The sequence below is a fragment of the Ranitomeya variabilis genome, chromosome 2 (assembly GCF_051348905.1).
Source record: "Ranitomeya variabilis isolate aRanVar5 chromosome 2, aRanVar5.hap1, whole genome shotgun sequence".
In the NCBI taxonomy this organism is placed as follows: domain Eukaryota; kingdom Metazoa; phylum Chordata; class Amphibia; order Anura; family Dendrobatidae; genus Ranitomeya; species Ranitomeya variabilis.
Genome location: NC_135233.1, coordinates 800,493,088 through 800,505,619, shown reverse-complemented (window position 1 = coordinate 800,505,619; position 12,532 = coordinate 800,493,088). Strand labels below are relative to the sequence as shown.

Sequence of the window (12,532 nt, the reverse complement as noted above, 5' to 3'; positions counted from 1 at the left end):
ATGGATGGACAAGCCCTTTAAATGAACTCTGGGTGAGATTTTTCTCTGCTCTTCTTAAGACAGTTGTCTTCTCTGCCTTGTTGTGGTCTGGGCTGAACCTGTATAGATTTTTAGGCTTTGATCATGATTTTGTATTAGATACTGATGGATCTCCATAACTTATAATGGGCATGTCAGGTTTCCGAATTTTTAACTAGGTAAAATGGTAAAGCATGCCACTCGATGACCATAAACAGCAATGAAAACCTGTCAGAAACACAACTTAATTGTTTAATTTTCATGGACGAAGATACAGTTGTATCAGCCTTTGGGGCAAGAAGCCGGGGGACTATTCCTTCTTTTGGGTGATAAAACACTACTGTGGTTCCTTTTTATCTATGGTCTTGCTGTACTTTTGGATTCTTTTTTATACAGAACATACAGAGCATCTGTAATTTAGTTCTATTGTCCATTACTTGTTTGCTTTTGGGTAAAACTAGTTTCGCTGCATTACTAGTTCAGTCTTCAATCAAAATAAAATTGAGGGCCTATTCTGACTCTACTGCTGTTGAACCTCAAAACTTGTAGTTACACCCCTGTGCATATAGGTTAATTAATGAGAACATTGTCTGCTAACGTGCAATAACTTACATTTATAATGTTTAATCTAAAAGAATGATTAAAAAAGATCTGACACATATTTGTTTCTCTTTTTTCAGCTTTCTTCTTGTCTTCAGCTGCTTAATTCTGTCAGTGTTTTCCACCATCCCTGAACATCAAGAGCAAGCTTCATATTGCCTATTTGTCCTGGTAGGTGACATGATGTTATACATAGTGACAATTGTGAAGTCAATGTTCACACCAAAAAATCCTAAATATTCTAAAGCGTTATTTTTCAGAAAGTATATACATAGATGCAATTTTTAAAGAGATGCTGGACCACGGGAACCCAGTGGACGTAGTGTATATGGACTTTTCAAAAGCTTTTGATACAGTGCCACACAAAAGGTTGATACATAAAATGAGAATAATGGGGATAGGGGAAAATATGTGTAAGTGGGTTAAGAGCTGGCTCAGGGATAGGAAACAAAGGGTGGTTATTAATGGAGCACACTCGGACTGGGTCGCGGTTAGCAGTGGTACCACAGGGGTCAGTATTGGGCCCTCTTCTTTTTAACATTTATTAATGACCTTGTAGGGGGCATACAGAGTAGAATTTCAATATTTGCAGATGACACTAAACTCTGCAGGGTAATCAATACAGAGGAGGACAATTTTATATTACAGGATGATTTATGTAAACTAGAAGCTTGGGCTGATTAATAGCAAATGAGCTTTAATGGGGATAAATGCAAGGTTATGCACTTGGGTAGAAGTAATAAGATGTATAACTATGTGCTTAATTCTAAAACTCTGGGCAAAACCGTCAATGAAAAAGACCTGGGAGTATGGGTGGATGACAAACTCACATTTAGTGGCCAGTGTCAGGCAGCTGCTACAAAGGCAAATAAAATAATGGGATGCATTAAAAGAGGCATAGATGCTGATGAGGAGAACATAATTTTACCTCTATACAAGTCACTAGTTCGACCACACTTAGAATACTGTGCACAGTTCTGGTCTCCGGTATATAAGAAAGACATAGCTGAACTGGAGCGGGTGCAGAGAAGAGCGACCAAGGTTATTAGAGGACTGGGGGGTCTGCAATACCAAGATAGGTTATTACACTTGGGGCTATTTAGTTTGGAAAAACGAAGGCTAAGGGGTGATCTTATTTTAATGTATAAATATAAGAGGGGACAGTACAAAGACCTTTCTGAGACAGGGACAAGGGGGCATCCTCTACGTCTGGAGGAAAGAAGGTTTAAGCATAATAACAGATGCGGGTTCTTTACTGTAAGAGCAGTGAGACTATGGAACTCTCTGCCATATTATGTTGTAATGAGTGATTCATTACTTAAATTTAAGAGGGGACTGGATGCCTTTCTTGAAAAGTATAATGTTACAGGTTATATACATTAGATTCCTTGATAGGGTGTTGATCCTGGGAACTAGTCTGATTGCCGTATGTGGAGTCGGGAAGGAATTTTTTTCCCCAATGTGGAGCTTACTCTCTGCCACATGGTTTTTTTTTGCCTTCCTCTGGATCAACATGATAGGGCATGTTAGGTTAGGCTATGGGTTGAACTAGATAAACATAACGCACCAACCCATTTCCTTTAACCTGAGGATGGGCAACACTCCAAACTTGATATTAACATACTGACTGTAGAGTTATTAAACTATACTTAGTCATGAAGTGCTCATTGGTTTAGGAAAAACAACCTTTATTCACATATAAACAATCCACATAATTAACCCCTTAACGACCGCCGATACGCCTTTTAACGGCGGCCGCTAAGGGTACTTAAACCACAGCGCCGTTAATTAACGGCGCTGTGGAAAAAGTGAATAGCGCCCCCCAGAGTCGGATTTTCTCTGGGGTCTCGGTTGCCGAGGGTAGCCGAGACCCCAGAGAACATGATTCGGGGGGTTTTTACCGACCCCCGAGTTGCGATCGCCGGTAATTAACCGTTTACCGGCGGTCGCAACAAAAAAAAAAAACGCGATTTGCCGTTTAATTTCTCTGTCCTCCGATGTGATCGCACATCGGAGGACAGAGAAATGTGGTCCCCGATGGCCCCCAATAGCCCCCCAATACTTACCTACCTCCCCCGGTGCTCCTCGTGTCTCCCCATGGGCGCCGCCATCTTTTTTCCGGGAAAAAATGGCGGGCGCACGCGCAGTGCGCCCGCCGCCCGGCACCCGGATGTTCTTTGGGGTCTCGGCTGCCGGGGGTAGCCGAGACCCCAAAGAACATGATCGGGGTCGATTTGCACCGACCCCTGCTTTGCGATCGCCGGTAATTAACAGTTTACCGGCGACCGCAAAAAAAAAAAAAAAAAAAAAGCGATCAGTTATTTCTCTGTCCTCTGATGTGATCGCACATCAGAGGACAGAGAAATAGGGGGATTCGGGGACCCTATCATACTCACCCGGGGTCCCTGGGTCCTCTTCTGTCTTCTCCTGCCAGCCGGCTTTTTCATCATGGCGGGCGCATGCGCAGTGCGCCCGCCATCTGCTGCCATCTGCCGGCCGGCAGGAGAAGACAAGTTGGGGCTAAAATTAGGGTTAGGGTTAGGGTTAGGGTTAGAGTTAGGGTTAGAGTTAGGGTTAGGGTTGGGGCTAAATTTAGGGTTAGGGTTAGGGCTAGGGTTAGGGTTAGGCTACTTTCACACTAGCGTTTTTTGGCTTCCGTCGCAATGCGTCGTTGGAGAAAAAACGCATCCTGCAAAAGTGCTTGCAGGATGCGTTTTTTCTCCATTGGCTTGCATTAGCGACGCATTGCGACGGATTGCCACATGTCGCATCCGTCGTGCGACGGATGCGTCGTGCTTCGGCGGACCGTCGACACAAAAAAAACTACATGTAACTTTTTTGTGCGACGTGTCCCACATATTTCAGTGCCACGTATTTAAGTGACACGTGCCACGTATCAAAGTGCCACGTGCCACATATTTCAGTGCCACGTATCAAAGTGCCACGTGCCACGTATCAAAGTGCCACGTGCCACGTATCAAAGTGCCACGTGCCACATATTTCAGTGCCACGTGCCACGTATCAAAGTGCCACGTGCCACGTATCAAAGTGCCACGTGCCACATCTTTCAGTGCCACGTGCCACGTATTTAAGAGACACGTGCCACGTATCAAAGTGCCACGTGCCACATATTTCAGTGCCACGTGCCACGTATTTAAGTGACACGTGCCACGTAGCAAAGTGCCACGTGCCACATATTTCAGTGCCACGTATCAAAGTGCCACGTGCCACGTGCCACGTATCAAAGTGCCACGTGCCACGTATCAAAGTGCCACGTGCCACATCTTTCAGTGCCACGTGCCACGTATTTAAGAGACACGTGCCACGTATCAAAGTGCCACGTGCCACATATTTCAGTGCCACGTGCCACGTATTTAAGTGACACGTGCCACGTATCAAAGTGCCACATATCACGTATTTCAGTGCCACGTATTTAAGTGACACGTATCACGTATAAGTGCCACGTGTCACGTATTTAATTGCCACATATTTAAGTGCCACGTATCAAGATTTTCCATGGAGAACAGACACATCCAGAGATATGTCTGCTCTCCACGGCTGCAGCAACACACTGACAGGAGCCATAGTTCCTGTCGGTGTGTCACTGCGCATGCGCGAGCGAGTTTACCGGCGGTCATTGACCCCGGCACTCTCGCTTAACGGCAGTGCTGCGTGGGAAAGTTCAACGCAGCTGTACTGCTGTTAACCGAGACGCCGGAGTCATTGAACTCCGGAACAGTACGCGATACACTGCTAGGAGCTTCGCTCCTGGCAGTGTATCGCCGGAGAGCAGCCGATCAGCGTGGGACACTCGTTTTATGGATTCTGCGGACAGGGAGTATGAATTTGGTTTATTATTTTTGGATTTTTTCCTGGAGGATCGAGGGCTTCGCCTACAAGTGTGCTGTTGGTGAGTATATACTCTGTGTTATATGTTGTATGTACTGTGTGTCATGTATGTGTATTGTGTGTAGGTGTTTTGTGTAACTTTACAATTGTGCTAAGTCGCCGGACACAGGGACAACTCTCCCATCCTAATACCGGATGGGAGTAGTAGTCCCATACGGCGACTTAGCACAATGGTGGCACTAGCGTCGCATGGGGACACACACACGCACACACACGCACACACACACACACAGAAGGACTCCATGCTGCTTCACTGGGGGGCGGGGGCTTCCCTCTTCCTGTCCGACGTCACGTCCGGTCCTGGGTGTCAACCCCTCCGTACAAAGACGCCGACACCCAGGACAAAGGCGCTGTGTGTGGAAGGTAATATGGGGCCCTAGGGGGATACGCAGACACGCCGCTGCGTAAAGAATTGACATGTCAATTCTTTTTACGCCGGCGTGTTTGCAGACAAAAGCGCCGCGTTTTTTTGCGGTGTGTCTGAACGGCAAAGTGAATTTCTCATTCACTTTGCCGGCAGACGAAAATGACATTGCGCATTTTTGAAAAGCGCCCGCAAAATAGCGCTCAAAAATGCGCTATGTCTGAAAGTAGCCTAAGGCTTCTTTCACACTTGCGTCGGTACGGGGCGGTCGCAATGCGTCGGCCCGATGTACCGACGCACGTTGTGAAAATTGTGCACAACGTGGGCAGCGGATGCAGTTTTTCAACGCATCCGCTGCCCAGTCTATGTCCTGGGGAGGAGGGGGCAGAGTTACGGCCACGCATCCGCGGAAATGGCGGACGCGACGTACAAAAAAAAGGTTACATTGAACTTTTTTTGTGACGACGGGGGCTAAAGTTATGGTTAGGGTTGGGGCTAAAGTTAGGGTTGGGGCTAAAGTTAGGGTTAGAGTTGGGATTAGGGTTTGGATTAGGGTTGGGATTAGTGTTACGTTTGGGATTAGGGTTGGGATTAGGGTTAGGGTTGGGATTAGGGTTAGGGGTGTGTTGGATTTAGGGTTTTGATTAGGGTTATGGTTAGGGTTGAGATTAGGGCTGTTTTGGGGTTAGGGTTGTGATTATCGTTAGGGTTGTGATTAGGATTATGGATCGGGTTGAGATTAGGGTTAGGGCTGTGTTGGGGTTAGGGTTGGAGTTAGAATTGGGGGGTTTCCACTGTTTAGGTACATCAGGGGGTCTCCAAACACGACAGCCAATTTTGCGCTAAAAAAGTCAAATGGTACTCCCTCCCTTCTGAGCTCTGCCGTGCGCCCAAACAGTGGTTTACCCCCACATATGGGGCATCAGCGTACTCGGGATAAATTGGACAACAACTTTTGGGGTCCAATTTCTCCTGTTACCCTTGTGAAAATAAAAACTTGGGGGCTAAAAATCTTTTTTGTTGGAAAAAAATATATTTTTTTATTTTCACTACTCTGCATTATAAATTTCTGTGAAGCACTTGAGCTTTCAAAGTTCTCACCACATATCTAGATAAGTTCCTTAGGGGGTCTAGTTTCCAAAATTTGGTCACTTGTGGGGGTTTCTACTGTTTAGGTACATTAGGGGTCTGCAAACGCAACATAACGCCCGCAGACAATTCTATCAAAGTCTGCATTGCAAAATGGCGCTCCTTCCCTTCCGAGCTCTGCTGTGCGCCCAAACAGTGGTTTACCCCCACATATGGGGTACCAGCATACTCAGGACAAATTGGACAACAACTTTTGGGGTCCAATTTCTCTTGTTACCCTTGTGAAAATAAAAATTTGGGGGCTAAAAAAATCTTTTTTGTGGGAAAAAAATATTTTTTATTTTCACTACTCTGCATTATAAACTTCTGTGAAGCACTTGGGCATTCAAAGTTCTCACCACATATCTAGATAAGTTCCTTGGGGGGTCTATTTTCCAAAATGGGGTCACTTGTTGGGGGTTTCTACTGTTTAGGTACATTAGGGGTCTGCAAAGGCAACATAACGCCCGCAGACAATTCTATCAAAGTCTGCATTCCAAAATGGCACTCCTTCCCTTCCGAGCTCTGCCATGCGCCCAAACAGTGGTTTACCCCCACATATGGGGTGTCGGCGTACTCAAGACAAATTGTACAACAGCTTCTGGGGTCCATTTTCTCCTGTTACCCTTGGTAAAATAAAAATTTGGAGGCAAAAAGATCATTTTTGTAGAAAAAATGCGATTTTTTTATTTTCACGGCTCTACGTTATAAACTTCTGTGAAGCACCTGGGGGTTTAAAGTGCTCACCACACATCTAGATAAGTTCCTTAAGGGGTCTAGTTTCCAAAATGGTGTCATATGTGGGGGTCTCTACTGTTTAGGCACATCAGCGGCTCTCCAAACGTGACATGGCGTCCGATCTCAATTCCAGCCAATTCTACATTGAAAAAGTAAAACGACACTCCTTCTCTTCCAAGCTCTGCGGTGCGCCCAAACAGTGGTTTACCCCCATATATGGGGTATCGAAGTACTCAGGAGAAATTGCACAACAACTTTTGTGGTCTAATTTCTCCTGTTACCCTTGTGAAAATAAAAATTTGGGGGCAAAAAGATCATTTTTGTAGAAAAAATGAGATTTTTTATTTTCACGGCTCTACGTTATAAACTTCTGTGAAGCACTTGGGGGTTCAAAGTGCTCACCACACATCTAGATAAGTTCCTTGGGGGGTCTAGTTTCCAAAATGGTATCACTTGTGGGGGGTTTCCACTGTTTAGGCACATCAGGGACTCTCCAAACGCGACATGGCATCCGATCTCAATTCCAGCCAATTCTGCATTGAAAAAGTCAAACGGTGCTCCTTCACTTCCAAGCTCTGCGGTGCGCCCAAACAGTGGTTTACCTCCACATATGGGGTATCGACGTACTCAGGAGAAATTGCACAACAACTTTTGTGGTCTAATTTCTCCTGTTACCCTTGTGAAAATAAAAATTTGGGGGCAAAAAGATCATTTTTGTAGAAAAAATGAGATTTTTTATTTTCACGGCTCTACGTTATAAACTTCTGTGAAGCACTTGGGGGTTCAAAGTGCTCACCACACATCTAGATAAGTTCCTTGGGGGGTCTAGTTTCCAAAATGGTATCACTTGTGGGGGGTTTCCACTGTTTAGGCACATCAGGGACTCTCCAAACGCGACATGGCATCCGATCTCAATTCCAGCCAATTCTGCATTGAAAAAGTCAAACGGTGCTCCTTCACTTCCAAGCTCTGCGGTGCGCCCAAACAGTGGTTTACCTCCACATATGGGGTATCGACGTACTCAGGAGAAATTGCACAATAACTTTTGTGGTCTAATTTCTCCTGTTACCCTTGTGAAAATAAAAATTTGGGGGCAAAAAGATCATTTTTGTAGAAAAAATGAGATTTTTTATTTTCACGGCTCTACGTTATAAACTTCTGTGAAGCACTTGGGGATTCAAAGTGCTCACCACACATCTAGATAAGTTCCTTGGGGGGTCTAGTTTCCAAAATGGTATCACTTGTGGGGGGTTTCCACTGTTTAGGCACATCAGGGACTCTCCAAACGCGACATGGCATCCGATCTCAATTCCAGCCAATTCTGCATTGAAAAAGTCAAACGGTGCTCCTTCACTTCCAAGCTCTGCGGTGCGCCCAAACAGTGGTTTACCTCCACATATGGGGTATCGACGTACTCAGGAGAAATTGCACAACAACTTTTGTGGTCTAATTTCTCCTGTTACCCTTGTGAAAATAAGAATTTGTGGGCGAAAAAATCATTTTTGTGAAAACAAATGCGATTTTTTATTTTCACGGCTCTACGTTATAAACTTCTGTGAAGCACTTGGGGGTTCAAAGTGCTCACCACACATCTAGATAAGTTCCTTGGGGGGTCTAGTTTCCAAAATGGTGTCACTTGTGGGGGGTTTCCACTGTTTAGGCACATTAGGGGCTCTCCAAACGCGACATGGCGTCCGATCTCAATTCCAGCCAATTCTGCATTGAAACAGTCAAACGGTGCTCCTTCACTTCCAAGCTCTACGGTGCGCCCAAACAGTGGTTTACCTCCACATATGGGGTATCGGCGTACTCAGGAAAAATTGCACAACAAAATTTGTGGTTAAATTTCTGTTTTTACACTTGTGAAAATTAAAAAAAATGGTTCTGAAGTAAAATGTTTGCAAAAAAAAGTAAAATGTTAATTTTTTTCTTCCACATTGTTTTAGTTCCTGTGAAGTACGTAAAGGGTTAATAAACTTCTTGAATGTGGTTTTGAGCAGCTTGAGGGGTGCAGTTTTTAGAATGGTGTCACACTTGGTTATTTTCTATCATATAGACCCCTCAAAATCACTTCAAAGGTGATGTGGTCCCTAAAAAAAACATGGTGTTGTAAAAATGAGAAATTGCTGGTCAACTTTTAACCCTTATAACTCCCTAACAAAAAAAAAAATTGTTTCCAAAATTGTGCTGATGTAAAGTAGACATGTGAGAAATGTTATTTATTAACTATTTTTTGTGACATATCTCTCTGATTTAAGGGCATAAAAATACAAAGTTTGAAAATTGCAAAATTTTAAAAATTTTCGCCATATTTCCATTTTTTTCATAAATAATCGCAAGTAATATCGAAGAAATGTTACCACTAACTTGAAGTACAACATGTCACGAAAAAACAATCTCAGAATCAGCGGGATCCGATAAAGCGTTCCAGAGTTATAACCTCATAAAGTGACACTGGTCAGAATTGTAAAAATTGGCTCGGTCATTAAGTACCAAATTGGCTCTGTCACTAAGGGGTTAAAATCAGTGCCTCAAAACCAGAACAAAGTGTCATAATAGAGGTAAGCGAAGGAAACAGCAGGAATCCAGACAAAATCAACGCATGTATCCGTGGATGTCCATAAAAATTCCTTTAGACATTAGAAAGATATCTTTTTCCCTTTTGCATCATATCATTATTCTAGTAATACAAAAATTCATTCCTAGAGAAAAAGTACATTTCTCCACTATATAGGGCAATTACCCACCACTAAATATTCAAAGTGGGCCTGCCAGGCATTGTACACCTATCTGCCTTGTAAATGCCCTGTGTTTAGTATGCTAAAAGATTTCACTAACCTAATAGGTATTGTTGTCACAAGCAATATCTCCAGAACAAGGCAAAGAACCCCAGCTGAGTTGTAACCCGTGGGACCACACAATATTGCACCTCCCATCAGCCTCATAAATATCACGTATAAAGAGTAACTAAATACTGCATACAATCTACTCGGTACATATTACCTGGATACACCTGCTGTTCACCTGCCTTGTGGCACGCTAGACCTCAGCTACCCCAAATGGGGTTGAACTAGATGGACTTAAAGTCTTCCTTCAACCTTAATAACTATGTTACTAACTCTGTGAAAGTCAATCTTCAAGATCCCCTGACGTCAGAAAATGTGGATTAGGCTATATCACCAGAATACTAGAAAATTCTCTGAGGGTCCAGGCCCTGACACAATGTCCAACATCCATCAACCTCCATTGTTTCTTTTTTTTTTAAAGTATACCACATAAATATGGCACCATTCATTAAGACTTAAGGTACCTTCACACTGAGCGACTTAACAACGATATCGCTAGCGATCCGTGACGTTGCAGCGTCCTGGATAGCGATATCGTTGTGTTTGACACGCAGCAGCGATCTGGATCCAGCTGTGAAATCGTTGGTCGGAGCTAGAAGGCCAGCACCTTATTTCGTCGCTGGATCTCCCGCAGACATCGCCAAATCGGTGTGTGTGACACCGATCCAGCGATGTCTTCACTGGTAACCAGGGTAAACATCGGGTTACTAAGCGCAGGGCCGCGTTTAGTAACCCGATGTTTACCCTGGTTACCAGTGTAAATGTAAAAAAAAAAAAACAGTACATACTTACATTCCGGTGTCTGTCCCCCGGCCTCAGCTTCCCGCACTGACTGTGAGCGCCGGCCGGCCGTAAAGCACAGCGGTGACGTCACTGCTCTGCTGTAAGGGCTGGCGCTGAGACAGTGCAGGGAAGCTGACGGCGAGGGGACAGACACCGGAATGTAAGTATGTACTGTTTTTTTTTTTTTACATTTACACTGGTAACCAGGGTAAACATCGGGTTACTAAGCGCGGCCATTTTTGGTTTTTGCTCCCCTGCTTCCCAGAGCCATAACTTTTTAAATTTTCTGTTAATATGCCCATGTGAGAGCTTGTTTTTTGTGGGATGAGTTGTACTTTTGAATGACACCATTGGTTTTACTATACCGCGTACTAGAAAACATGAAAAAATTCCAAGTGCGGTGAAATTGCAAAAAAGTGCAATTCCACAGCTGTTTTGGGGTTTTTTTTCACCATATTCACCAAATGCGAAAACTGACCTGCCATTATGATTCTCCAGGTCAGTACGAGTTTGTAGATACAGAACATGTCAAGGTTTTTTTTTTAATCCAAAGTTTGTTAAAAAATAAAAAATAAATTGCATCATTTTCAGAGACCTGCAGCGTCTCCATTTTTTGTGATCTGGGGCTGGGTAAGGGCTTATTATTGTGTGCCGAGCTGACATGTTTAATGATACCATTTTGGTGTAGATACAATCTTTTGATCGCCCATTACTGCATTCTAATGCAAAGTTGCGGAGACCAAAAAAAGTATTCTGGCGTTTTGACTTTATTCTCGCTATGCTGTTTACCGATTGGATTAATTATTTTTATGTCTTGATAAATTGGGCGATTCTGAACGCGTCAATACCAAATATGTGTATTTTTTAATTTAAAAAAAAATTGTTTTATTTTGAATGGGATGAAATGGGGGGTTATTTGAACTTTTATTTTTTTTTTATATTTTTAAAAACACTTTTTATTTACTTTTCACTTGCTTCAATAGTCTCCATGGGAGAATAGTAGCTGCGAACATCCGATCACCTCTGCTATACACAGGCGATGATCCAAATTTCTCTGATAAGATATATTACAAACATTTTAATGAAAATTTCTTTATGAAATCAAAATTAAAGCGATGAATGATCTTTAACCCCTTTTCGACATACGCCGATCTCGGACTCCCTCCATTTGATGTGGGCTCCAGCGGTGAGCCCACATCTTTCCCAGCACGTTAGCTGTTTTGAACAGCTGACATGTGCCTGGAACAGCCGCAAGTGTAATCGCGATCCACCCATGGCTATTAACCCATTAAATGCCACTTCCAAACTCTGCCATCGGCATTTAACATGCGCTTCTGGCAATCATGCCGGAAATCCACCAATTGGTGACCCCTGTCACGTGATCGTGGGTCACTGATAGGTTGGTATGACAGCTAGAGGTCTCCAGCAGACCTCTATGGTTGTCACTGCCAGATTGCTATGTCGATCCATGCAACGCCCTCAATCTCCTGTAATAAAAGTAAAATAATAAACCAACAATATACTCATACCTGTCTGTCGTTCTGTCCCACAACGTAATCCATGCCTGGTTTATAAACAGTTTTTAACCAGGACAGTGCCCATATGCGACCATCCTGGATGAAAACCACTGGTGAATGAGGACATGCTGCCAGCGCAGCTTCAGCGACTAGCGGTGCCAGCACTGATGCTGCGATGACTGACAGCCTGACCTGCATTGAACTCTGGAGCATGGGAAAATGATCTAGCATATCTATCCTATTCTAACCTGTCAGTGTGATTTTACTGTACACCGCGCATGAATTACTTTTCAAAGGACGCCGGTGCATAAAAAATGGACAGCACTCGCATGGTGCGAGTGATGTGCGTTTTTTTTCTCGCATCCATTGACTTGCATTGGTGAGTCTCATCCGAGACACGCAGCAAATTGCAGCATGCTGCAATTTTTTTCTCAGCCTGATTTCAGCTGAGAAAAAAAAAATCGCAGATGAGATGTAACTGATTGAATAACAGTGGTCAGAGTGCAATCCGAATTTTTTATTGGATTGCACTCGTCCATTTTTCTCGCAAATGGGTATGAGCCCTAAAACCAAAAGTGGTGATGTGTTTCCATTATACTTTTCCTCTGATTGTTCCACTCCTGGTTTCA

General features: G+C 43.7%; 1 protein-coding gene across 3 annotated transcripts in view; it reads left to right on the top strand.

Moving 5' to 3' along the window:
• Nucleotides 1-12,532, top strand: part of KCNQ5 (potassium voltage-gated channel subfamily Q member 5) — a 1,116,095-nt gene that overhangs the window by 686,190 nt on the left and 417,373 nt on the right. For all 3 annotated transcript variants that reach the window (XM_077289900.1, XM_077289901.1, XM_077289902.1), the window contains exon 2: nt 699-789. In XM_077289900.1, coding sequence (XP_077146015.1) covers nt 699-789 — 91 coding nt within the window. The remainder of the gene's footprint in view (nt 1-698; nt 790-12,532) is intronic.